The following is a 27730-nucleotide window of genomic DNA, read 5'->3' on the forward strand; positions in this document are numbered from 1 at the left end:
GCAGGAGTCAGATCAGGAGGGACCACTGATCCAGGCCAAGGAACACAAGTCTTACCATTTTTCACAGCCATGAAAATGTCTTTCAATGTTGGAAAATAGCTGCTTTGCTTATTTTTCAGGATCTTAACCATTTTGAGGACAATAGGAGTCTGAAGCTAAATTGAAATATATATAATACCTAGATTAATGACTAAATAAATGCATTCTGCAAAAAATATTTAAATTATATTCCATTAATGCACAATACACACAGTATTTAATACTCAAAGATGTACCTGGTTTCACGTTGAAAATAATTTTTAAAATTAACATTTTTTCCTTAAGCTTGTATTTTATTTTACATTTATAGGTCTTTGACTTTTTTAAAAACCTAAATTACATTTTATTATATATGTAAGATAAATTTTCATATAAAATCTGTTTCCAAAAAATCTCTAAGAGATAGGTGAACAAGTGAATGAATGTCTTAGTTTTTAGAACATTAAACTGAATAAACTTCTAAGGCAAACACTAGCAGAGGAACCAGTTAGTTCTTCCAAAGTTGCATCTCTCCACTAAGCAAAGCCTACTCCTTTCCCAAATCAATTATATCAACTAGATTAATTAAATCACAAAAATCTTCAACATTTCCCTTGGGAACTACACTTCCTATGCCACAAAGTGTTTCCAATTACTCACATGCTGTCAAAATATTTTCAAAAAGGCAAGTTCACCTTTAATACCCATTAATTTTAAGAATGCATACTATAGAGAATTTTGCAGTAAGAATTGAGTAAGTCATTCAAAGACAGTGTGTTAAACCTTTAAAGTTATTGGAAATCACTGGTTTGGGGCATCAAATTCAACAAGTGACTTTGCTAATTCAATTGACAAGCAATTTCTAGGGCTCTCTACTTACTTGATCATAAATGCATGATAGGTTCTCTCTTCTCATCATCCAGAAATCCAGTTCAGTTTGAGGATTTGAGTGAAGACCATTTAGCAAAGGCTGCACTGAATCTTTCTCTATGATTTCTTGGATTTGATGTGACCATTTAATAACCACTGATTCAATTGCGTGGAGTACTCTCCTTTCATTTGGCTCCAGTCTGCAAACACTGAAATGATTAATAATATAATACAAAAATGAATCATTTCATCCGACTAAGGACAGGACTTAGTATTTTAATGTTTTTTTTATTTTTAAAATATGCTGTCATTACAATAATATTTTAAAAATATTGCTAACACGGGGGTGTTACAGGGGTGTGATATTAAGTAGGTATATCACGTCTCCATTTTGACATCTTGTGTAAACTGTATCATTACGTACTTGGTCTCTGAATATTTCTGATCCAGGTCAATGTTTCCTGCAATAGTGGGAATTGGTAGAAGAGTTCTTCTCAACATTTTGCCCCTAAAAATATGCATTTTACTTTTCAAGACTTCTATATGATGTTCCATGTCTTGTGAAATAAAGCATGACCAGGATTTATGGTTGTTCTTATTAGAAATAATTGGCACTAAAATCTAGAGAAAGAAAAACATTTTAAGCAGAAAAATTAATTAATTTACAGACAACGTATTCCTTCAAAGATTTTCTTGTTACACAAGATCAGAAACTAAACCACTCAATTTCAACTTCATAATGTCCTCCTGTGACATCAAATCTACAGATGACAAAGTCAGTGACCATTTAGACTTAATCAATTAGACAAATTCTTTCAAAGTGGAAGTACTATACTGCTTGCTCATTCATTTACATATTTATCAAACATTTATGGAGGCTCCCAGTAACTCAGATCCTGTATGAAATAAGCAAAATCATGTCAAGTAAGTAAACTGCTTTCTTAATGCAAATTGAACACATTGGCAGGTGTACTAATGGAAAAAATCTTCTTGAATCACATGGCAAAAGCAAATTCATCTTGTCCAACTCTGAGGGCCATCCCAGTGGATTAAATTTTAATAGAAAGATATTTATTAAATTATATGAACCTTTTTTGGAACTCCTTCCACCATTAAGGTGGGAATATCAATGAAACTATATGTGTGGGAAACCTCCAAAATTATTTTTTGTGTTCCCAAAGTACAGCATATGTTAAGTAATTATAGTTTGTTGAGTTAGTGAAGTTAGTCTCTTGCTTCCTCACTCTTTTCCAATATGTACTAATTGTAAACATTTTTTTCTGACACAATCTGTCTAGACTTTCAGTGTTAACCATAAATTTTCCATTAGCTAAAATGCTTAGAAAACACCCTTCCTTTTTAAAGTTGATTTTGAGAACACAATCTTCTAGTTAACTACAAACAAACTGAAAATTCATTTCATTTTCCAATGGGGATAAAACAAATATTTCCAAATTGTATTATATTTTCCTGCTTTGTACCCACCACTTCTTGAGCTAGGAGATTAGTAAGAAATAGTGTGTCTTTCAGTGGCAACAATCTAAATGCCCATCCACAGATGAATGGATAAAGAAGATGTGTATATACAATGGAATGCTACTCAGCCATAGAAAAGAATGAAATAAAGCCATTTGCAACATGAATGGACCTAGAGATTATCATACTAAGTGAATTAAGTCAGAAAGAGAAAGACAAATGCCATATAGTATTACTTATATGTGGAATCCAAAATACAAGGCAAACCAACTTATGTATGAAACAGAAATAGACTCCCAGGCAGAGAACAGACTTGTGGTTGCCAAGGGGGAGGAGGGCTGGGGAAGAAGGTACTGGGAGCCAGAGACCAGCAGATGTCAACTATTACATAAAGGATGCATAAGCAATTAAGTCCTACTGTACAGCACAGGGAACTACACTCAATATCCTGAGATAAACCATAATGGGAAAGAATGTATATATCTGAATCTTGCTCTCTCTATATATCTGAATTTGCTCTATAGCAGAAACTAATACAACACTATAAATCAACTATACTTCAATAAAAACAAAAAAAATACTAGTGTGTTGAGCTCTGTCGGTCAGAACTGCCATGAGAGGCACATTTTCCTGTCGTGTGGAAAACACGGGAAAAACACCCATCTCTGACTGGGAGGGGTATTAGGGAAGACTCGCCAGGAAAGTTGATACTTGGTTTAAATCTTAAAGATGAACGAGTAGGGCTGAACACGGATGCAAAACCACTGAAGGCTAAAGGAGTACATGGCTTCTGAGAAAGTTCCAGTCTGGCCTGCCTGAAACTGGAGCCAGCACCCCTAAGGAGAGGCCCTGTGAGGAAAGCAGGGGCGGGGCATGAAGAGCTTTGGAAACGAGACTGAAGACTTAGGCTTGCTGGGCTGCCCATGCACTGACCCACTGAACAACTGCTTTCTAGATTAAATTCCCAGTATCAACAGCTTTTCTAAAAGTCAGGGATAGGGATAATTCTGGTTCTTCAACATTTCCAGTTTACTGTTTCAAACTTTCACTCTATTTACTGTTCTGTGACAAGACCAACTTCTTTTAAAATTAAGTATTTGTGTCATAAGCTATAGATAAAACTGTTACGCAATTCTGAGCCACATGCTTTGTAGAGCAGTTAAGCAGAGGGCTCGAGTATCTCCATGAACATCATTTCAAACAAGTTGACCTGGGATGTGCTCTGTAGTGAAAATAAACCTCGTTAGCAACAAGCATATACAAAGGAATTCAATTAATCTGGGGTTTTGTTTTTAGCTGGAAGTTTTTTGTCTAGGTTTTATGCTTTATAAGAAAAATCCCCAAACTTTCTCTGAACCAAAATAATTTGGACGTGTTTACTAGCGGATATACAATACATGTAAAAAAGTCTCTGCTGGCATTCTCAATGGCAACCCACTCCTTTACTCTTGCCTGGCAAATCCCATGGACGGAGGAGCCTGGTGGGCTGCAGTCCATGGGGTAGTGAAGAGTTGGACATGACTGAGCGACTTCACTTTCACTTTTCACTTTCATGTACTGGAGAAGGAAATGGCAACCCACTCCAGTGTTCTTGCCTGGAGAATCCCAGGACAGCGGAGCCTGGTGGGCTGCCGTCTATGGGGTCACACAGAGTCAGACACGACTGAGGCAACTTAGCAGCAGCAGCATTCTCTTTACTCACTTTGTCCTTTTTTGAAACATGGCATCTTCCTTTTAACAACAGTTCTTAAATCAGTAGAGAGTATTACCTGGTCAATAATTTCAAAATACAGAAGCCTAGGCCTCTGCTAGACTTCTTAAATTGAAATATATAGGAATGTGGTCCAGATACTGATTGCAAGAACCAAATCATACTTTTCATTCTGGCTTGAGAAACATTTACAGTTATTGTTTCTTTCAAGATATGGGTCAACATAATACTTAAAGAAATAACTGCATGACATTTTTAATACTTTTGCTAAATTATATAATATAGTTAAAATAATAGCATATAGGGACACATGATAATATTGAACAGTAGATCAGGAGTAAAATTTTGCACACATTAGATCTGAGATGTCTATTTCACAGCAAGTGTAATAGACATTTCAGATCTAACGTGGGCAGTGGAAGTCCAAGGTTAAAGTTCAGGAGAGAGATCAGGGCTGGGAAGAGAATTCTGGGAGAGCCTAGCATATCAACATAAATTACTGTTTATCAGTGTATATCTGTGTCGAACTTCAAAGACTATACAACATTGAACATAAATGAGAGTATATTAGGTCATGAAATGAGAAAAAAATAAATATGAAGTCATAAATGACTTTTTCTCATCTCCTGTTTAAACACCTGGTCCATCCCTTTATTTTACTCCAGTGTAAGAACAACAACACTGGAAAATTCCCTCAACACTTTTCAATCCAATCACTACTTCAGTAACATAGTCCCTCTTTGGTCCTTGATTGAGTCACCAATTCACCAATCCTTTCATTAAATGTTTTTCTTCTTGTGTACCAGAAAGTACCCAGAAAGACAGTAGTTAATTAGTTTAGAATGCAATGGCCCATTTGATTTCAAACTTTTAAATGAAATCTGTCCTAATAAAAACCTTCAGAGAACACGCATAACCACCATCATCTTTCAAAAATAAATACATGGATGCGGGTTTGACAACTGGCCTTGGTGGCAACACCTGGATGAAAAAGTTGCAGGGTGTTAAGTTTTCTAATCAGCCTTTCCAGCTTTATTCCTCACCACCCTCCAGCTCTTCCCCAATCTAACTGCAGTAATGTACTTTGTTTTTAAAAATGCAATCTCCATTTCCTCACCTTTGGGCCTTTGCACTGCTTCTTACTTCCTCCCTTCTCCATACCTAGTTACTGCTCCTTGTCCTTCAACAAACAATTTATCAAATAATTTACAATGATTTACCTTCAATAAATAATTTACCATACAACCGTGGATGCTTTTGAGAGTAAAAACAATAAGAATTAGCAGATGTCATACGATCTATAACAGAGGAGACTGGAACCAACTCAGGCAAATCAAGACCTGTAACCTATTGAGACTTCCTACCTTCCCTGACAACTCTGTAAGATGATGCAGCATCCTGCTGAAACCACAATGCCCACCACGCTGTATCCCTGTTTGTTCAGCTGTCTGCCTCCCTAGTTAGACTGCATGCTTTCTGAGGGCAGAAATGTCATCACTAACTGCCAGGTATGTCCTGTCAGTGGTACCAAGTAGATATTAAACAAGTATTGACTAAAGGAACAAATGACAACTGTGGGCTTGTTAGCATACAAATTCCAAGTGAAAAGCCCAAAGGGACACTTGGGAATTTGTATGGTAATAGGCCCACGGTTGTCATAAATGTCAAAAAAATTCAAATGGAAGATTCCTGTTTATTTAACTTATATGCAGAGTACATCATGAGAAACACTGGACTGGAAGAAACACAAGCTAGAATCAAGATTGCCAGGAGAAATATCAATAACCTCAGATACGGAGATGATACCACTCTTATGGCAGAAAGTGAAGAGGAACTCAAAAGCCTCTTGATGAAAGTGAAAGTGGAGAGTGAAAAAGTTGGCTTAAAGCTCAACATTCAGAAAACAAAGATCATGGCATCCGGTCCCATCACTTCATGGGAAATAGATGGGGAAACAGTGGAAACAGTGTCAGACTTTATTTTTCTGGGCTCCAAAATCATTGCAGATGGTGACTGCAGCCATGAAATTAAAAGACGCTTACTCCTTGGAAGGAAAGTTATGACCAACTTGGATAGCATATTCAAAAGCAGAGACATTACTTTGCCAACAAAGGTCCGTCTAGTCAAGGCTATGGTTTTTCCTGTGGTCATGTATGGATGTGAGAGTTGGACTGTGAAGAAGGCTGAGCGCCGAAGAATTGATGCTTTTGAACTATGGTGTTGGAGAAGACTCTTGACAGTCCCTTGGACTGCAAGGAGATCCAACCAGTCCATTCTGAAGGAGATCAGCCCTGGGATTTCTTTGGAGGGAATGATGCTAAAGCTGAAACTCCAGTACTTTGGCCACCTCATGTGAAGAGTTGACTCATTGGAAAAGACTCTGATGCTGGGAGGGATTGGGGGCAGGAGGAGAAGGGGACGACAGAGGATGAGATGGCTGGATGGCATCACTGACTCAATGGACATGAACTCCGGGAGTTGGTGATGGACAGGGAGGCCTGGCGTGCTGCGATTCATGGGGTTGCAAAGAGTCGGACACAACTGAGCGACCGATCTGATCTGATCTGATCAGAGGTCATACACCAAATGCTTTTCCTCTATAAAAATACCTTGAAGCTCCATTGTTTTGTCTCTTAGAAGAGGATATCTTTAGCCCTTATTTAACTTTTGTTCATTTAGCAAGTACTTACTTAACTGTTACTATGTGTCAAGCAGAACTTGGGGGTTTGGGACTCATCCCTGGTGGCTCAACTGGTAAAGAACCAGCCTGCCAATACAGAAGACACAAGACTCGTGGGTTCAGTTCCTGGGTTGGGAAGATTCCCTAGAGAAAGAAATGGCAACCCACTCCAGTATTCTTGCCTGGAGAATAGGAGCCTGGCAGGCTATGGCCCATGGGCTCGCAGAGACTTAGATATGCCTGAGTACACAAGCACACAGTGAGGAAAGATTAAGAGCTGCGATGAGGGTAAGGCAAGTAAGGCAGTCACCATGGAACAAAAAATAAGAGGCCACAAAAGAACCCCACAAACAGCAACAACTTGATTTGTTGTTTAGTCACTAAATTGTGTCCGAATCTGCGACCTCATGGACTAGAGCCTGCCAGCCTCCTCTTTTTCATGGGGTTTTCCAGGCAAGAATACTGGAAAGGGTTGCCATTTCCTTCTCCAGGGGATCTTCCCAACCCAGGGATAGAACCTTAGTCTCCTACATTCCAGGTGGATTCTTCACCCCTGAGTTACCAGGAAAGCTCAACAGCTCAATAAGATGAATCATATTTTAAAATTTTAAATAAAAATTAATCCAAAACTGATAAACAAAATAGACATTTTTTAATAAAGACGAGTGTTACTGACGTTTTGCCTTAGGCTCCAACATGACTTGGCACGGCACTGTTAGTGATCCTATTTTTAAAGTTATTTACTTGCGTTAATTTTGATTTTTTAAAACATTGCCTTAGGGAATCCCCCGGTACTCAGTGGTTAAGACTCCATGCTTTCACTGCTAGCACCTGAGTTCAATCCCTGCTCAGGGAACTAAGATTTTTTAAGTCTTGTGGTGCAGCCAAAGAAAAAAACAAAACACACAAAAACTGCCTTAAACTATTATTCATCTTGATTAATGAGTTGTTTTTGTTTCTCCTCACCTCCCTGGAAGTTCTCCTCTTGAGCTGGGGGCCTCACTTGCCTGACCCTAGGTCCAGGCCCTTCAAAGATCCTTGTTTAGCTGGAGGGCGGCTTCATAAACAAGAGATATTTGAGCAAAAAGACTTAAGACATGAATGGGTTGGCTGAGTGGATTCTGGGGAAGAGGAAGAAACAGCAAGAGCAAAGGCCCCAGGGCAACAGTGTGCCTGAAATAATTAAGGAACCACCCCAAGGAGGCCAGGAGTTAGCAATTGAAATGAGTCGAGAGGTCACAGGGAGGTCAGACCACAGAGAATTTGGACTCTGGTCAGGCCTTAGGGCCCCTTCATTCCGAATTTAAGTTTTGTCCACAAAGAAACCCAAGGGACAAGTGTGAAGTCCTCACTTTTTTCGTCCCAATGCTCATATCCTCAAGCATATTTAAATAAATTAGAATCTTCCCAAACCAGCTACACCCATGAGGTTCTGAATGTTTTTTGTTTTCTATAGATATACTCACGGACAGTTTACTCTTTCACTTGAACTTCTCAGAGGGCTATGCAGAGAAAGGTCAGAGAAACTGGAAAGGGTTTTATATCTTTTGTCATAGATGGTAGAGAAAGCATTCCAATAAGGAGTGCAGCTTTGCACTTTTTTTTTTTTTTTAGCTTTGCACTTCTAAGTCCAGTTGATGGCAGCCTGGATTCCCATGACCAAAGGTTATTTACACTCCATGTGAAACCCTTTCATCAGATTCAGTTCAGTAAAAATCTCCTGAACACCTGTGACATAACAAAAACTGTCTCAAGTGCTTAAGATAGAAAACTCTCTTCCTAGTGTCTTCTGGAAATCAACTAACACTATAGAAACTCAATAGAGAGAAACCATGGTAGAAGTAAAGTTGGGGGAGAGAAGCCCTAGCTAATCCAGAGACGGAAAGAAAATACTTCTCAAGAAGAAAGCAGAAGAGCCTCAGGAAGTAGAAGAGGTGTGAAAGACGGAGGCTGATAAATCTTCAGTAATAAATACGTACGTTGGCAATTACTCCTACATTAAATATCGGTCTTGGCAAGACTGTTTTGATTACTGAGACCTAGTTTAATGATACTAACCCAGTTTCCCCCCAGTTTGGTGTGCATTAGAATCACCTGGACTTCCCCGGTAGCTCAGATGGTAAAGAATCCGCCGGAATCCACCGGCAATGCCGGCAACCTGGGTTGGATTCCTCAGTCGGGAAAATCCCCTGGAGAAGGGAATGACAACCTACTCCAATATTCTTGCCTGGAGAATTCCATGGACAAAGGAGCCTTTTACAGTCCATGGGGGCTCGAAAAGAGTTGAACACGACTGAGTGATTAACACAACCCCACACAGACACAGAATCACCTGAGAATCTTTTACCACTACTGCAGCCTGGCTCCCACCCAAGACATTCTTATTTAATTGGTATTATGTGTCACCTGGGCAGAGTTACATTAGCTCCCCAGGTGATGCTAATCCAGCAAACTTTGAAAACCACTGCTCTGGCTCTTCCAAATTCAGTCATTTTGTATCTTATTCCTCAAAGCTGGTTTGTGAACAAACAGCATCAGCTCCACTACAGACCTACCGCATCAGTTTGCCTTTACCAAAATCCCTAAATGGTTCTTAGGAACATTAGAGCGCCAGTAACATGGGTTTGGAGAGGAGTTCTCTGGTTGAAGGGGAGAGAAAAGGAATTTCAAGGCACTCATTCCTAATACTTTGTTTCTGTTATTTTTTTCCATTATCTCACACGAGTGCACTTAGAAACAAACAGGAATCTTAAAAACTGATAACACACTTTTTCAAAGTGTATATCTATCTTTACTCTGAACAGGAAGTTTAATACTTTAGCTAAGTGCAGAAGCCTATTTCAGATGCTTTTTAATTTCCTTTCATTATTTAGAAAGAAAGAGGTAAAGGATGATCCTACAAATTACCACCTGTTGAATGTCAGCATCAGTATCAGCTCATTTCAGGAACAGTCTAAATGCTATCATTTTCCATCCACCTGGCTAATGAGATGACCAGCTGCTACATTCTTTTTAATAGCCAGTTATCCTGAATTAATTTCAAGTGTCATGAAGATAAATTAAATATTAAAATATTAAGGCTAGACCAGTACCTCGTCTAGGAAAGCAGTTACGTGTCCAAGAGATGAGGCAGGTAACTCTCCAAATAAAACTATCTGACAGAAGTCATTTACTCCAATGTTTTCAGTAGTCTTCTTGGCAATATAAACAAGTTTATGTTTTACATCTCTTGGAATCTGAAACAAGAGCAAATAATTATTTTAAGTCTACAATGTAGTTTCCATGTTAACAAGCAAGATGTACTACATCTAACTTGTAACTGGATTGCAAGCATGAGAAAGAAATCTGGCATCCTGCCTACCTTTATAAACAAGATTGTTCCACTGCTCTGTAAAGTGTATACAGTTTTCTTTGTTCTTTTATAAAGCTAATTTCACAGTATTATTGGTGTGGAATATCACCTTTCAGAAGATCCTTATATACTATAAAGTCTCAAAATTAACAACAAATACAGGGAGAAATTAGAAATGTTTCCATCTGAGCAAAGGTTATTCTTTTGTATAACCTTTTCCTGTTACAAATAAGCCCAACTGAGATAAAGACCAAGAGGTTACATTTGATTACTATCCTCAGAGCAAAAAAACAGACGTGTTTAATCAAGATATTCTAGCATTTTCATGACTACCAAGTCATTTCTTCAGGTATCATGACTATTTAACCTAATACTACAGCGTTCTCTTTGTCTACTCTGACACTTTTAAAAACTAAACCAGGAGAGTAGCAAAACAAACAAAATTCGGAACTCGTAAAACTCTAAGGTAAAACTCCAGTTATTTTTTTCTTCTCTGGGATTCCATTATAATCGACCACATCTAGCGATGATGGTACCACATTACGTTAACAGCAAAGCATCTCAAGACTATAAATCTGGCTCCAATTTGTACTCTAGAAGTACAAATGCTGTATTCGTAGAAGTACAAATACTGAACTCGTTAACGTTCAAGTGTACTAGAAGTCAAATTGAAATAGGGAAAAGAAGCACTGTCCTGAGCGCAGACTGCTGGCAATTCTTTTTTTTTTTTTTAAGACTAAGTATCAATATTATTCCCTGAGATGAAGTGTGGTTGACAGGCAGCCTGAGCCATGACAAGCTTTTTGGGCTCTACCAAACACCACTTGTGGCTCCAGAGTGATCCAAGAACGATTTAAAGTAAAGTTATCTGGCAGAGAGAATTCACCTTGCGCCTAACAACCAGGCAGCTAAAGAACGCGCGGTTTTTGCAGGCTCAAAGGCTGACCTTCTAGAAAACTAACCAACAGCCGCTCAACAGCAGAGTGGACGCACCTGGGGGATTCTGTGGACTCCGGGGGCAGGCACTTGATATAAGTTATTTATTTTAAAGAGCCCTAATACATGTCCCGAAGGAACCCAAGGAGGTGCGACTGGCCAGTCCCGTCCGGGTGTCCGTCAGGCAGGACGCGAGGTGTGGCCGGGTCCCCTCACCACTTACCTGTTGGGACGCCTCGAGCTGCCCCTCAGTGGTGACGCTGAACAGAAGGCAGCAGGCTGGGCTGGGGCTCTCCAGAAACTCCCCCAGAACCTGCCGGTTGTCTTCACTCTCCAAATGCTGGCTCCATTTCTCTTCCGGGAGGCCCAGTAACTGCTCCAGGCGGCAGCCGACGAAGCGCACCCGCGCGTCCTGGGCAAAACTCCGCGCTCTCCTGGCCGCCGCCACCTCCTCGTCTTCGTCTTCCTCCTCCAATTCCACCAGGCCCGCCGCCTCCGGGCCGGCGCCCGGGGCGAGGCGAAGAATCGGAGCTTCTCGGGCTGCCACCTGGGCTGCCATCCAGTATGTCGAGTAGGCGCGGGACCGGCCGGCTCGTCGTGCGCGTCCCTCCCCAGCCCCGGGTAGGCTGGGCCACCTCCACACGCGCGCCCCGGGAGGCGCCCACCTCCTCCAGCGATCACTGCGAGCGCGGCCGCTTGTCCCACACCTGCTCCCACTTGGCCTCCCGCGTCTGCTCTCGGAGCTACAGCGCAGCGGGACGGAGTTCTGGAGGGTCTTTAGCAGTGCGTCCCGTTTCCAAGGGAACGGCGTCCCCGCCCCGGCCCGCTGAGGGCGGAGAGAGCACCAAGCAGAGCGGCTTTCCGCAGGGGAGGGGCTTGCCCTCCACCGGTGTGAGCCACTCGGTGGCCTCTCCGCTGCCTTCTGGCTCCCTGGCATACAGGACATCTCCGTGGGGGCTCCCAGGGAGGGAGTCCAGTATTGATTAATTGCTGTGTTTTGAGCAATGCTGCCGTGTGCTGAACACCATGCTAAGTCCATCCTCTTGATTATTTTAATACCTGGAAAGGCAGGGCTTCAATTGGTCAGCTTATCTAATGAGCAAAGAAATAAGTCTCAAAGTGACTAAGCAACAAGGAGATGATGGATTCATGTCTTGAGCCCAGGGCTTTAAATTCACCTTGCCCTCAGTGGTTAGGTGATTCCAGAAAAGAACCAACATGCAATTCAGCTTTCTTAGTTGTGGGAATCCCAAGATCTAGGTATTCAAAATCCTGATTCCAAACTTCACCTGCCACTTACAGGGATGTTAATACACACAGTGAAAGAATGAATGACGCTCTTTGGAAATGTCAAAGTGCTCTGAAATATATAATTATTATTCAGTCCAAGAGTAAAAGGTCACAGGAGAAAAGTTCCAGATTAGTAGCAGTCTCCCTGATGTTGAAATGGGATTTCAGTACAGTTTGTTAATGACATTTGTTAAGAGTGAAGGAGCCAGAATTTTGAGAGGCAGTCCTTGAGTTAAACCTTTTTTAGTCCTTTCCATTTGTTAATTGTTCATTTCAAAATAAAAACTTCAAACTTCGTGTTTCCCAAGGAAATATGAGTGAATGTTGCTCTTAATAATCCATTGATAAATAGGTTGTTTCCAGCCAGACTTGGTGCCTCAACGGTTTTTTTTTTTTCTTCTTCAGGATATCTGCTGTGTCTGATAACCACTGTAGGTTTTTCTAGTTGTATCATCAGAATCTTGAATGCACACAGGCTCCTGGAAAGTCTTTACAATGACTTCAAACTTCACAGCTGCTTTCTACTGGCCAGGGCAATCCTTAGGGTACCCAGTAGCTACTAAGAAAGCCTAGAAATTACTGAAAATATTGTATGATGCTTCTTAGTCTTTCCTCTCATCCCTATGTTCTTCTACCTTTGCATCCTCTACCACAGGGAAACAGGAATTCTGTAAATAAAAGAGTTGAATTAAATTCAAGTGGAAAACCACTTTAAAATTCAGTAGAAAATTTGAACTCATAATGCTATTTAACTACACTTTTCAAAAAGGTACAAGTGTAACTTACAGAATGAAAACACATCAAAGATGTCTTAACTTATTAATGAGAAAATTGAAAAAATGGTAAAGTTGGTTCCAGGAGAATCAAAGAAAAAAAGATTCACAGGCAGCAGAGACTGTTGAAATAAGGTTGTTAGATTAGATACAGTACTCCTTACTGTCCTACAGAGCAATATAATCATGACTTTTATCTTAGGCTTTTAACAAAATAATTTGTATATTTCAAAAATAATTTACATCTGTAATGAAAAAAAAATCTGTGGTTAACTGTGATTAACAGAAAGCCCAAGTAATAGTGGCAAACAATAAAAATATTTATAACCTCACCCAAGAAGTCTAGTTGCAGAAAAGCCATGGGTTGGTTAACAAAATGACTGGGATGAAACTGTTGTCTCTCTTTTCTGTGGTCTCCAGTTATTCTCCTGTCACGAATGCTAAGTGGTAGTGATGGTTTCTAGCATTCCTTGTAGGTGACGATGCAAGAAAAGAGAGCGTCTTCATTTTTGAGTAAAGAAAACTTTCTGAAGCCATTCAGAAGATGTTCTCTTTCATCTGATTTGCCAGTATTTCATTATGTCTGTATCTAAACTTTGTGTTTGTCCCATCAAGATCCACCTCCAGCCTCCTCTTAAGGATATGTCCACTAGGAGGAGCCTGAGCAAAATCTGGATTCTGCTAGTGAAGAAAGAGAGAAAAAAAATGTCCATTTGGTAGTCAACCAAGACAGGAATGGATGTCCTTTTTTCCTCAGATGCCCCTATATACGTATAAATTATTGGAAGTATCACTTTACACTAACACAATTCCCCAAAAATTATGAAGACTTTACTTTTTTTTGCCCCCTAACTGTGGCTAAACATTAAAAGAACTTTATTCTAGGAGAAGCCCATGACTTAGGGCAACTTGAGATTTTGGAAGGGGATAAAGGAAAACAGGGTAAAAATTGAGAAAACTATGTGACTTGAGGAATTTTACTGTCTGGATTTTCAGAGATATCAAGACAGAAACAGGTGAGTAAAGGACAAATATAACGGGGAGCCGCTGTTGAGGCCGTCGGATATGTGCCATGTTCAAGGGTGGGGGCAGAGAAGAGACATGCAAATCACAGACAGGAATATCAACTCATAAGGTCAAGGCCATTCAAAACATAAAAAAAAAAAAAAAAAAAAACAACCCACTAGTTAAGTTACAGTTTCTTACCATTGTTCCTTTTGATTGAAAAGGGCGGGGTAGGGAGGGAGGTGGGAGGGATGTTCAAGTGGGAGGGGACATGGGTTAACCTATGGCTGATACATGTTGATGTTTGGTAGAAACCAACACAATACTGTAAAGCAATTATCCTTCAATTAAAAATAAAACAAACAAACAAAAAGCCTAAAGCATCTTTGCAAAGTCCAAGCATGAATTTAGGAGTTCAACAGGCAAATGTAGTAGAAAACCAGAGGATTTGCAGGAAAGAATAATTTTGTAACATCTAAAATTCTGAGGTGTACAAGAAATGACTGACAGAAGTAAGCAAGCAAACGAGAACCACAGAGCATTCTTGAGAGGAAATTCTTGCCAGACTGAAGTGTGATCTCTTCCAGTACCTGCATAAGGTACTCTACCTTGCCTTATGGTTATTTGTGCAGTTTTCTTAGTTTTCCTTATTAGCAACTAAGCCCTTTGAAGGTAGGTGCTATCAGGGACTGTGACATTTATCTATTTTACCCCCTGTAGCGTCTAGCATAGAACCTCCAGCAATTCCATTGTTCAAATATTTGTTGAATTGAAATAAGCACTTCAAAATAAAATGCCAGCAAGGGAAGGACTTCTGTAACCCAAACAATTTCACTCAGGTAAAAGGTGAGAGCCTCTGATGGGAGAAGGGAAAAATGAATTTGTAAAAAAAGAGATTCATTGATTCATTTAATTAAAGGAACAAGAAAGAAGTTTTCTGGGAACCCTAGTTCCCTAGAAGGAAGAGGATATAGAGATTAAATAAATTCAACAAAAGAATATGAGAGTTAAGTTGGAGGGAGTATAAGCACAATTATTTCTAAATAATTCCTATATCATATCAAACACATTATTATTTCTATTCCTGTTTGTTAAACCTTTCTTTGAAATCAGAAATGAAGAGAAAGCTCAAAGAAAGTGCTCAGAGTTGGGCATAGGTGGGGATTAAATGAGAGTTGGTGATCCCTCCCTTTTGGAGGGAGCACACACATAGCCTTACATTTGTCTAGTGCTCCACAGTTTACAAAGCCCTTTTATGGGTGATATTTAGTGGAGAGAGATTTGAGGAGGACAACAGTGGGTTTATATCAGGTAAATCCCCCTCTTAACTTTTCTATTTACATTGTGGATGTACCCACTGTAACGCTGCTAAAGCTTTCTTCCTAAACCAGTAAGTGCTGTTTGCATTCTTGCTTTTCATCCCAAATACGTGTCTGTAGTCCTAATATGCTAGAAGTGAGTTGTTCCAGGACGTAGAATATCACATATAACTGGTAATTATCCCCAAATTTCCAAAGATTAACATACCCTAATTTTATGTCCCAATTCTATCAGCACCAAGAAGCCCCTACCGCTTTCCCAGCAGTCCCAGCCCCTTACAAAGAGGGCACTCTGTGGTTGCTTGGGCTGGGAAAGGTTAGAATTAATAAAACATCCTTCGAATGCACACCGACAGTTCTTTACCTGTGGCCATCCAAACCCTTAGCTTCTCATGTAAACAGAGGATACAAATCATCTCCTGGGAACTTCAACAGTTTGGTCCTAAAAGGGTCAACAAAACTACAATTGGCAAAATCAAGGTGTTAGGGAAAAGAGGGGATTGATGGAAGCAGAAAGGAAATAAAACAAATCTTGAAGCGTAGTTCATACATTATGTGATGCACCTTTTCCCACATTTTAACATCTACGCAGTTGGAGTCCATCTTACATTTGTGTCTGCCAAAAGCTGTATCAGTTGTTGTTACTATTGCCCATACATCTGCAACAAGACTTGCACAATGGAATACTGTCAGCACAGAAGAAATTCCTGGAGATAACAGGAAACCATTCTTTGAAGAAATGCTACGTCCTTAATACTCTTCATGTCACAGTAGAAATCTTCCTGTCCAGTGTTCATATCCAGTTAGGACACCATTATAGCCACACTGGTTATTAAAATACCAATTCCACGCTGGAAGGCAAATAGCCACTCTGATTTCCCATCCCCCTACTCCCCAGCATCCAGCAACTGAAGGGGTAATGCCAGGGAGTTGGGGTGGAGGGGGGTGGGGTGTGGAATGGAGAAACAAGGAGGGACTCTGGGATGTTCCTCCAATACTATGTCTAGCATCCCTTCTGACTGATGGGTGCTGTGCTGTGTCTGTTATTAAAATGTCTGACTGTCATCTCTGTATAATAATAAGAAACTAGTTATTCTTACACTGTTTAAGTGGAATGAACTGAACTTGGAATAGGGTAACTCTTAGTTTGATATCTAAATATGTCTAAATTTTGATTGGGTGTTGTGGATTCTCGAGAACAAAGCAATGTCCTGTGGATTCACAATCTTGGAGTATTTTAGACCAAGTTATAGCTCACCCAGAGCCAGACATCCTGGAATGTGAAGTCAAGCGGGCTTTAGGAGGTATCACTATGAACAAAGCTGTTGGAGGTGATGGAATGCCAGTTGAGCTGTTTCAAATTCTAAAAGATGATGCTGTGAAACTGTTGCACTCAATATGCCAGCAAATTTGGAAAACCCAGCAGGGGCCACAGGACAGGAAAAGGTCAATTTCATTCCAATCCCAAAGAAAGGCAATGCCAAAGAATGCTCAAACTACTGCACAATTGCACTCATCTCACATGCTAGCAAAGAAATGCTCAAAATTCTCCAAGCCAGGCTTCCATAGTACATGACTGTGAACTTCCAGATGTTCAAGGTGGATTTAGAAAAGGCAGAGGAACCAGAGATCAAATTGCCAACATCTGTTGGATCAAATGGAGTATTACTCAGCCATTAAAAAGAATACATTTGAATCAGTTCTAATGAGGTGGATGAAACTGGAGCCTATTATACAGAGTGAAGTAAGCCAGAAGGAAAAACATAAATACAGTATACTAACGCATATATATGGAATTTAGAAAGATGGTAACAATAACCCGGTGTACGAGACAGCAAAAGAGACACTGATGTATAGAACAGTCTTATGGACTCTGTGGGAGAGGGAGAGGGTGGGAAGATTTGGGAGAATGGCAATGAAACGTGTAAAATATCATGTAGGAAACGAGTTGCCAGTCCAGGTTCGATGCATGATGCTGGATGCTTGGGGCTGGTGCACTGGGACGGCCCAGAGGGATGGTATGGGGAGGGAGGAGGGAGTAGGGTTCGGGATGGGGAACACATGTATACCTGTGGCGGATTCATTTTGATATTTGGCAAAACTAATACAATTATGTAAAGTTTAAAAATAAAATAAAATTAGAGAAAAAAATAAAAAAAAAAAAAAAAAAAAAAAAAAAAAAAAAAAGAAAAAGCAAGAGGGTTCCAGAAAAATATCTACTTCTGCTTTATTGACAACACCAAAGCCTTTGACTCTGTGGACCACAACAAACTGGAAAATTCAAGAGATGGGAATACCAGACCACTTGACCTGCTTCTTGAGAAATCTGTATGCAGGTCAGGAAGCAACAGTTAGAACTGGACATGGAACAACAGACTGGTTCCAAATAGGAAAAGGAGTACGTCAAGGCTGTATATTGTCACCCTGCTTATTTAACTTCTATGCAGAGTACATCATGAGAAACGCTGGACTGGAAGAAGCACAAGCTGGAATCAAGATTGCCAGGAGAAATATCAATAACCTCAGACATGCAGATGATACCACCGTTATGGCAGAAAGCGAAGAAGAACTAAAGAGCCTTTTGATAAAAGTGAAAGAGGAGAGTGAAAAAGTTGGTTTAAAACTCAACATTCAGAAAATGAAGATCATGGCATCCAGCCCCATCACTTCATGGCGAATAGATGGGGAAACAATGGAAACATTGGCTGACTTTATTTTTTTTGGACTCCAAAATCACTGCAGATGGTGACTGCAGCCATGAAATTAAAAGATGCTTGCTCCTTGGAAGAAAAGCTATGACCAACTTCAACAGCATTTTAAAAAGCAGAGACATTACTTTGCCAACAAAGGTCCGTCTAGTCAAAGCTATGGTTTTTCCAGTAGTCATGTATGGATGTGAGAGTTGGACTATAGAGAAAGCTGAGCACCGAAGAACTGATGCTTTTGAACGTCGTATTGGAGAAGTCTCTTGAGAGTGCCTTGGACTGCATGGAGATCCAACCAGTCCATTCTCAAGGAAATCAATACTGAATATTCATTGGAAGGACTGATGCTGAAGCTGAAACTCCAATACTTTGGTCACCTGATGTAAAGAACTGCCTCATTTTAAAAGACCCTGATACTGGGAAAGATTGAAGGTGGGAGGACAAGGGGATGACAGAGGATGAGATGGTTGGATGGCATCACCAACTCGATGGACGTGAGTTTGAGCAAGCTCTGGGAGTTGGTGATGGACAGGGAGGCCCAGCGTGCTACAGTCCATGGGGTCGCAAAGAGTCAGACACGACTGAGCGACTGAACTGAACTGAACTGACAGCTCACGTACAAAACAAAAAGGAAAACAAAAACAAAAACAACAGAGAGTTATTTGATATTTTTAGAGAGACCACAATTACTTTGAGGGTATTCTGAACAATGCCAGAGTTAAAAGACATTTTATATTTAGTAAGAAGCATAAATATTCAAATCACAATTCTAATCAGTATTTCTATTAGAACAAAATGTATAAATTGAAGGCAGATATTTTATTTAAATGTATTCACTAGTGATTACCACATCTTTTCTCACTGCATCAATTCTTCAGAGAATTTGTTATAATCATGGATTTTAATAAGGATAACACTTAAAAGAAAATATTTTAAAACCTTTTTGTAAACAAGGTATATTTTTCCTAAAAATATAGAACAATATATCTTAGATGTGCAAAATGATCAGTTTAATAAAATTCTCTAGGCAGTTTCACCCTTTCTCTTTTCCTATTTTATGTCAAAGTCTACATAACAATTGGACCCAAGAATAAAAATATTCCCAATTACTTATCTAATTGGACACATTTACAGAGACTATTTTTTCCCTCTTTATATTATTACTTTAAATATATATATTTTATTGAAATATAGTTGACTTAAATGCTTCAGGTGCACAGCAAAATGATTCAGCTATACAGATACACATATATTATTTTTGAAAATATTATCCATCATAAGTTATCACAAGATATTGACTCTAGTTCCCTGTGCTATACAGTAAACCTTTGTTGCTTGCTGCATATCTATTTTTTAATTAGAAATCTAGGGTTCTATTCCTACTAAGTCAAACTAGTGGGATCAAAATGTCATAATTTTTTTTAGTTAAGGAAAAATTCATGTTTTCTAAAATATTTATATATTATACATATATATATGTATACAAAAGCTTTTCTACTACACTTGATGAAGGCTTGAGAAAGAACATAAAAAAAAAAAAGAGAAATTGGACAACATAAACTAAATGGAATGGGAGCACTGAATATAAAATAGGGTGAACCAAACTGGATAAAGTACAAGACTATCATATAGTCCAGTTGTTTTTAAACATGACTACTCATTAGAAACATCTGGAGTTCTGGAGGAAAAAAGCAATATCTGAGCATTTGTAGTTCTCAAAACATTTCAAAATACTTCTGACATTCATCTGATTTTAAAAAGTGATAACAGGTTTTTCTATTAGATCCTGGTTTGGGTGATATTTTGATATTGGTGATATTTTGATAGTTTGGGCTTCTCTAGTGCTTCAGTTGGTAAAGAAATCACCTGAAATTCAGGAAACCCAGGTTTGATTCCTGGGTGGGGAAGATCCCCTGGAGAAGGGAATGGCAACCCACTCCATTCTTGCCTGAATTCCATGGACAGAGGGGTCTGGTGGTCTACGATAGCCCATAGGGTCACAGAGAGTCAGACACAACTGAGTGACTAACACTTTCGGTAGTATAGAGGTTCTATTATTTTTCTGTTGACCAATCATGAGACAATGGTATTAAGTAATAGTTACCTAATCACAATAGTAAAAGATGTTTATCAGTTTTCACAATCAATAGCCAGACAAAAAACAAAAGATCATTACAACTGCAAGTCATAGTGGGAACATGACTAATAATATAAAATAATTACATACAATTTTAGGGGGGTCAAGCAGAGTGATATGACGAGAGGAAGTGCACACATGCACATGTTTTCATCCACCCAGTTAGTCTCTGTCTTTTGGTTGGTACATTTAATCCATTTACATTTAAGGTAACTATGGATATGTTAGGTAGGTAGAATAGAGAAAAGGAGTCCAAAATGGCAGTGGCTAAAGGACAAGGAAGGTCCAAGGACAGAGTGAAGACTTCAGGCAGAACAAACAGAATAAACAGCACTCCTGGCTAAGCCCAATTTGCATAGGGCAGGCCCAGGTGGAGGGAAAAAAACATATAAAAGGATGAGCCAAAGCGCTTTCTCTCGGACTCTGTCTCCTGCGTGCGTGCGCTCTTTTCTCTCTCTCTCTCTCCTATCTTCTAAGTAAAATAGAGCTGTAACACTGATTTGCCTAAGAGCTGTAGCACAGTTTGTCCAAGACCCAAGAGCTGTGAAGCGCCGAGGGCTTTAATGTCCGTCGCTCCAAATCTTTGTTGTGACGAGACAAAGAACCGAGGAATATACACTCGCGTGACAGATACATATGATCCTACTACTGTTTTCTTAATTGTTTTATTTTCTGTAGGTCTTTTCCTTTTCTTGTGTTCCTTGCCTGAAGAAGTTCCTTTAGCATTTGTTGCAAAGCTTGTTTGGTGTGCTGAATTCTCTTAACTTCTGCTTGTCTGGAAAGCTTTTGATTTCTCCATCAAATCTGGAGAGTCTTGCTGGGTAGAGTATTCTTGGTTGTAGGTCCTTCCCTTTCATCACTTTAAATATATTATGCCATTCCCCTCTGGCTTATAGAGTTTCTGTTGAGAAATCAGCTGATAGCCTGATGGGAGTTTCCTTGTAAGTTATTTGTCACTTTTCTCTTGTTGCTTTTAATATTTTATCTGTCTTTAATTTTTGTCGGTTTGATTTCTGTGTGTCTTGTTGTGCTCCTCCTTGGGTTTATCCTGCCTGGGACTCTCTGTGCTTCCTGGACTTGGTTGACTATTTCCTTTCCCATGTTTGGGAAGTTTTCAGGTATTATCTCTTCAAATATTTTCTCAGGTCCTTTCTCTCTTCTCCTTCTGGGACTCCTATAATGCAAATGTTGGTGTGCTTAATGTTGTTCCAGAGGTCTCTTAGGCTCTCTTCATTCTTTTTTCTATATTCTATTTTGTGGCAGTTATTTCCACCATTCTGCCCTCCAGGTCATTTAGCTGTTCTTCTGCCTCAGTTATTCTGCTATTGATTCCTTCTAGTATATTATTCATCTCTGTTTCTTTGTTCTTTAGTTCTTCTAGGTCTTCAGTAAACATTTCTTGCATCTTCTCAATCCTTGCCTCCATTCTTTTCCCATGATTCTGGGACATTTTCACTATCATTATTTTGAATTATTTTTCTGGAAGGTTGCCTATCTCCACTTCATTTTGTTGTTTTTCTTGGATTTTTATCTTGTCCCATCATCTGGGACATAACTTTCTGCTTTGTCATCCTAATTAACTTTCTGTAATATGGTTTTTGTTTTAACCACTGTGAGACTGTGTCTCGTTTCTTTTGTCTGTCCCCTGATGGGACTGTTGATGGGAAAAATTGAGTCTTGCTCTAGTGGGCAGAGTCTTGTTCAGTAAAGCTTTAATCCAATTATCTGCTGATGGGTGAGGTTGTACTCTCTGCCTGGTAGTTGTTTGGCCTGAGGTGACCCAGCCCTGGGGTCTACAAGCTTTATGGTAGGATTAATGGTGAATTCCAAGAGGGTTTACATCAAGGGAAACCTTCCAGTGCTCCCTGCCCCCCACCAACCCACACCTCCACAGCAGGCCCTCCACTAGCAGGTAGTTTTGGTTCAGTCTCCTGTGGGGTCACTGCTCCCCTCCTCTGGGTCTTGGTGTGTGCAAAATTTTGTATGTGCCCTCTAAAACTGGAGTCTCAGTTTCCTTCTCTGGAAAGCCTATAATCAAATCCTTCTGGTCCTCAAAGCCAGATTCCTTGGGAATTTCCAGTCCTTTTGTTGGATCCACAGACTGGGAAGCCTGATGTGGGGTTCAGAACCTTCACAAGAGTGTGAGAACTTCTTTGGTATTACTGTTCTCCAGTCTGTAGGTCACCCACCTGCTGGGTATGGGATTTGATTCATCGTGATGGCATCCCCTCCTACCATCTCACTGCGGCTTCTTGTCTTTGGACATGGGGCACCTTTTTTTTTTTTTGGTGAGTTCCAGCATCCTCCTGTCAATCATTGTTCAACAGCTAGTTGCAGTTTTGGTGTTCTCACAGGAAGAGATGAGTGCACGTCCTTCTACTCTGCCATCTTGAACCAGAAGCTCCCCTTTTGTTTTATTAGCTTGTCTGATAAATATTTTTAAGCATACATGACCTACAACACTATGTTAGTTCTGTATGCACAACACACTAATTTGATATTTCTATATGTAAAGAAAGATCAGTGCTTACAAAGATTTTTAATACAAACTGATGTCCCCAGTACAATTGGTATTACCAACTGTAATTGGTAATTACAATTAGTACCAATATTGGTATTACCAATACCAATACAAATTGGTATTTTGAAAAACAAAACCGGAAAATAAATGAAAACCTGAAGCTCTTTCCATAGGACCCACAACCTGTACTAATCATGATTTACTCCATAAAGATGAGAATTAAAGGTTATATATCATCATCAGAATAGGGCTTAATTTTCTAACAATACTATCTTTCTATATAATTATAGAAAGTGAGAGGAAGCAACTCTAATACAAAACCACAGTAACTTATAAACTTGATTCTGACTTATAAACTGTAATTAGAAATATTATATATTAATATGATGCTTCACCAAACATGCACACACATACTCACCACATATACTATAAAAATCTGATAAAGCATAGCTAACATAAAAGCTTTAAAGACATAAAAAAGGTAAAACTGTAACTATTTACAATATTGTTGAATTGCACTAGCATCGTTATTCAGTTAGCTTCCTCTTTGCCTTTATACTGTTTTCTTCAACAGTGGTTTTCCAAACTTGTTATGGTACCCAGATACTTCAAAGCCATGTTGCCCTTTACATAGCACCATGAATCACTGATGTGTTTAATTCCAACATAAAATTATACAAGCTAGGAACGATTTTGCCAGCAGAAAATATAACTTTATTACAGCTTCCACATCTCAAAAATAATACTACCATCAATAAAATATTTATTAAACCACATTTCATAGCAAGATAATAAATAACACAATTTGAGCCAAGCTAACCATCTAGAAAGACATGATTCAAAGAAGAATGAGTATATGAGACAACTGCTCAAGTTTAACTTCCTCCTCTTAACCTGCAATTTGCTTTGGTCTGATCTTAGCTCCCAGGGTCTGACTTCTTGGCTCTCTGACTCCATCTTTAGACTTATCTTAACCTGGCCCAACATGATCTGAGCCTTGGCTCTTTCCCATACATGTGGGTTTACTGCACTCCCATCTCTGCAAGTGCTGGCTGGCCCATCTTAGGAGTGGGGGAAGGGGGTCTTGAGGTGCTCAAGAAATCCAGCCAAGGAAGAGATGCAGGGAGGCAGGGTTACTACAGAAAAGAGGAACATCACCCTTGTGCCTGAACCTGGTTAACACAGTGGGTGGTAAATGTACTAATCAATTGGAAAAAGTAGCTCTATAGATTAGCTTGGGAATGAAAGGGGCAAGTCAGAATTAAGAACAGGGTCTGTAGCCCAGTTAAAGCAGTAAAAAATGCATGAGGTGCTGAAAGTGGAGGGCAGAAGCCAGTGGAGGGGCCTCTGAGCCTTGAAAGGAATGATGGCAGTTTGGACAATTTGTTTGTTTATGTCTTATTCTACAAAGAATTTGAAAAGTTAAGTGAGAGTAGCTTAGAGCTCATTAATGTAGAGCACCTTATTCTTTTCTGAACCAAGTCTGACAAGAAGTTGTCTAGGATAAGAAAAGTTTTGGACACAAAATGCACTATTTTCTGTTCATGGCCCCAACTTTACAGGGAGCTGAACACATAGTACTTTTTGCCCTGTAAGTTCAGGTTCATTTTATTTTAGTGTATCTCTCTTTTGTTAAATTTTTAATTGGAAGATAATTGCTTTTTAATATTGTGTTGGTTTCTGCTGTGTATCAACATGCATCGGCCATAGGTAAACAAATGACCCCTCCCTCTTACCAAGTGTATCTCTAAACACAGGAGATTTCAGATATATAAAATTATCCACACACATGTCCCCCCAAAAGTTATTGAACAACACATGAGAAGCCATTTCTGTTTAGTAGTTGGTTTCTTTCTTGTTTGGTTGTCTGCTGTCACTTAGGTATGTAAGTAGTCAAAATTAACATTTTAAAATTAGAAAATAACTAAGATTTGAAACTTTAACTTTGCTTAGCATTTGGAAAAGATGACCATCATAAAATACTCAGACAGAAACCAGCTTCATAGGTAGTCTGGGAAAAAAAATGTACACTTAAATTCTCACTGAAATTTCTTGATGGGATATTGAGCATTAACTTTTCAACCTATTGGTCCCTCAACTGGGAACTTCTCCATCCTCCCTGCCCCCTTTTGGGTTAACCTAAAATTAATAGTAACTTCTATCTATTGAACACCATTGTGTCAGGGGCTTGAGAGTTACCTTAGTTAATCCTCTTAACAGACCTGTGAGACATTATTTCCATTTTGCACAAGACGAAAAGAGGGTGCAGAAATGGTAATTTGCCCAGGGTTGTGTAGTAAGTGGCAGAACCAGGAATCAAGCTCACACTTCTCGGCCTCCAGTGGATATCTCTGTGTTACAAGCTTTGCTTTCATCAGGGTGCTTGATCCTCTGCATTGCAAGCAAGCCTTTACCCCCATGGCAAGGATGCACCGCCAACTCTTACCTCTCTGCTGCAGTCCTCGTTTTTGGTCCCTCCATGCTAGTGTGCTTCAGCCCTGGTCCAGTCAGGTTCATCCCTTTCACTGATTCCTCTTCCCTCAGTTTCTCCTGATACTGACTGGCAAAACTGGCTTCTTTACTTTGTTTTGCTCAGATATCACTTCAGGAGGCTTCCTGAACCCCCTGATTATAATCACAGCCCCAGCACGCCTCACCTCTAGCTTACTTGTCCCCCTTGCCCTTAGCATTTTCAAATGTGCGTGAACTCTGCGAAGGCAGGGGATAGGGCTCTTTGTCTTATTCTTGGTCTGACACTCGGATTAGCACCTGGTATAAAACAGACCCTCAGTACTCTTCCAATGAGTGGAGACTCAAAATACAAGCCTATCATTCATGGCTATCATTAAGTCCTGAAGCAAATTAACATCCAGAAGTAGGAGAGCTAGATAAACATGTAGTTTTATGGAAACTATTGGTTCAGTTCAGTTCAGTTGCTCGGTCATGTCCAACTCTTTGTGACCCCATGGACTGCAGCATGCCAGGGTTCCCTGTCGATCACCAACTCCGACAGCGTGCTCAAACTCATGTCCGTTGAGTCGGTGATGCCATCTAACCATCTTATCCTCTGTTGTCCCATTCTCCTCCTGCCTTCAATCTTTCCCAGCATCAGGGTCTTTCCAGTTAAGTCAGTTTTTCCCATTAGGTGGCTAAAGTACTGGAGCTTCAGTTTCAGCATCAGTCCTTCCAATAAATATTCAGGACTGATTTCCTTGAGGATGGACTGGTTGGATCTCCTTGCAGTCCAAAGGACTCTCAAGAGTCTTCTAAAACACCACAGTTCAAAAGCATCAGTTCTTTGGTGCTCAGCTTTCTTCATAGTCCAACTCTCACATCCATACATGACTACTGGAAAAACCATAGCCTTGACTAGATGGACCTTTGTGGGCAAAGTAACGTCTCTGCTTTTTAATATGCTGTCGAGGTTGGTCATAGCTTTTCTTCCAAGGAGCAAGCATCTTTTAATTTCATGGTTGCAGTCACCATCTGCAGAGACTTGGGAGCCCCCAAAAATAAAGTCTCTCACTGTTGCCACGGTTTCTCCATCTATTTGCCATGAAGGGACGGGACCAGATGCCATGATCTTAGTTTTTTTAATGTTGAGTTTTAAGCCAGCTTTTTTACTCTCCTCTTTCAAGAGGCTCTTTAGTTCTTCTTCACTTTCTGCCGTAAGGGTGGTGTTATCTGCACATCTGAGGCTATTATTTCTCCCGTCAACCTTACTTCCAGCTTGTGCTTCATCCAACCTGGCATTTCTGCATATAAGTTAAATAAGCAGGGTGACAATATACAGCTTTAATGTAATCCTTCCCCAATCTGGAACCAGTCTGTTGGTACAAATCTTTTATACAGAATTTTAGGAAATGTGTGTATATTTATGCCTATCTGTATTTCTTGTAGTCTTTCAGCAACTTTAAAGACAAAATAGTTTTATGTGGAAGTTTGAACTTCCTAACCCAACCCAAATGTTATATATTAGTATAAAATTGTATTTTCTCTATATGTGCACCTAATTTTATTAAAATGCATACAGGAAACAAAAATCCCATGGATTATGTTTTCACTGCACAAAAATTTTAAACAATGCCACAATTATGCAAAGGGATTATTGTTAATTGGAAATGCATCTACTGTTTCACTGTGGTACAATATTTTTTAATGAAATGTTTCAAACACTGCAAGCTCATCTGAAAATTTTGCTTAACTGTCACCAAATTTTCCTGGTTGAATTCACAAGAGAATGTACAATGTACTTAAGGCTTGGGCATTTGTACCTAGCTGTGGGCAGCACAGTGATGCATGATTTATCATGAAAATACCTTCCCTAGTTAAAAAAAAAAAGATTTCATGTCAGTACAGTCCAATACAATATATGTAATTTGCTAACTCATTTGCTAAATTAAATGCTTATTGTAAAAGCTGTTATATATATGTACACACATAAACTGCTTTTCTGGGCTAAAGTACTATAAATAGCATATTGATTCCTTTCTTTTTATACAGGAAAACTTGATTACTAAAATTCTGAAATCCAGAAACCCTATTAATTGGAACATTTTCCTCCAGGAGAAATTATCCTAGCATTTGCCAAACTATTACCTTAGACAAAAACAAAGATTTGTACGATCTTCCTTCCTTCCTTTCTTACTATTTGCACTTGAGATCAGCTTCAGGCATCCAAAAATAAATTCATTGTGACCTTCAAGGAAGAAGAATATAGCCTAAGACATACACTAATTAGCAACTTTTAGGATTGACGCCATTGAATATGGCGTCTAAAAAACCCTGCTACATAATTACAAGTTGGCTGTGTGTGAACTAGACATTAGCACTTGGGCAATAAATACAGAAACGAAAGTCAGATGTACTGAAGAATAAAGTATTTCATATGTTTTGTACATATCTGAAGTCTCTGCACTCTTTTAAGCATCTGAAGT

General features: G+C 39.5%; 1 protein-coding gene across 2 annotated transcripts in view; it reads right to left on the reverse strand.

Annotated features, from left to right (window-relative positions):
• DNAH11 (dynein axonemal heavy chain 11) overlaps window positions 1-11857 on the reverse strand; it is a 371336-nt gene extending 359479 nt beyond the window's left edge. Inside the window, exons 1-5 of one of the 2 annotated variants that reach the window (XM_070369750.1) lie at window positions 11267-11857; window positions 9848-9991; window positions 1313-1509; window positions 899-1097; window positions 56-155 (exon numbers count right to left, since the gene is read on the reverse strand). In XM_070369750.1, coding sequence (XP_070225851.1) covers window positions 56-155; window positions 899-1097; window positions 1313-1509; window positions 9848-9991; window positions 11267-11602 — 976 coding nt within the window. In that variant the 5' untranslated portion in view covers window positions 11603-11857. The remainder of the gene's footprint in view (window positions 1-55; window positions 156-898; window positions 1098-1312; window positions 1510-9847; window positions 9992-11266) is intronic. The other variant, XM_070369751.1, reaches the window with a different exon arrangement.
• Window positions 11858-27730: the final 15873 nt, after the last annotated feature.

The sequence above is a fragment of the Bos mutus genome, chromosome 4, assembly GCF_027580195.1.
Source record: "Bos mutus isolate GX-2022 chromosome 4, NWIPB_WYAK_1.1, whole genome shotgun sequence".
NCBI lineage: Eukaryota > Metazoa > Chordata > Mammalia > Artiodactyla > Bovidae > Bos > Bos mutus.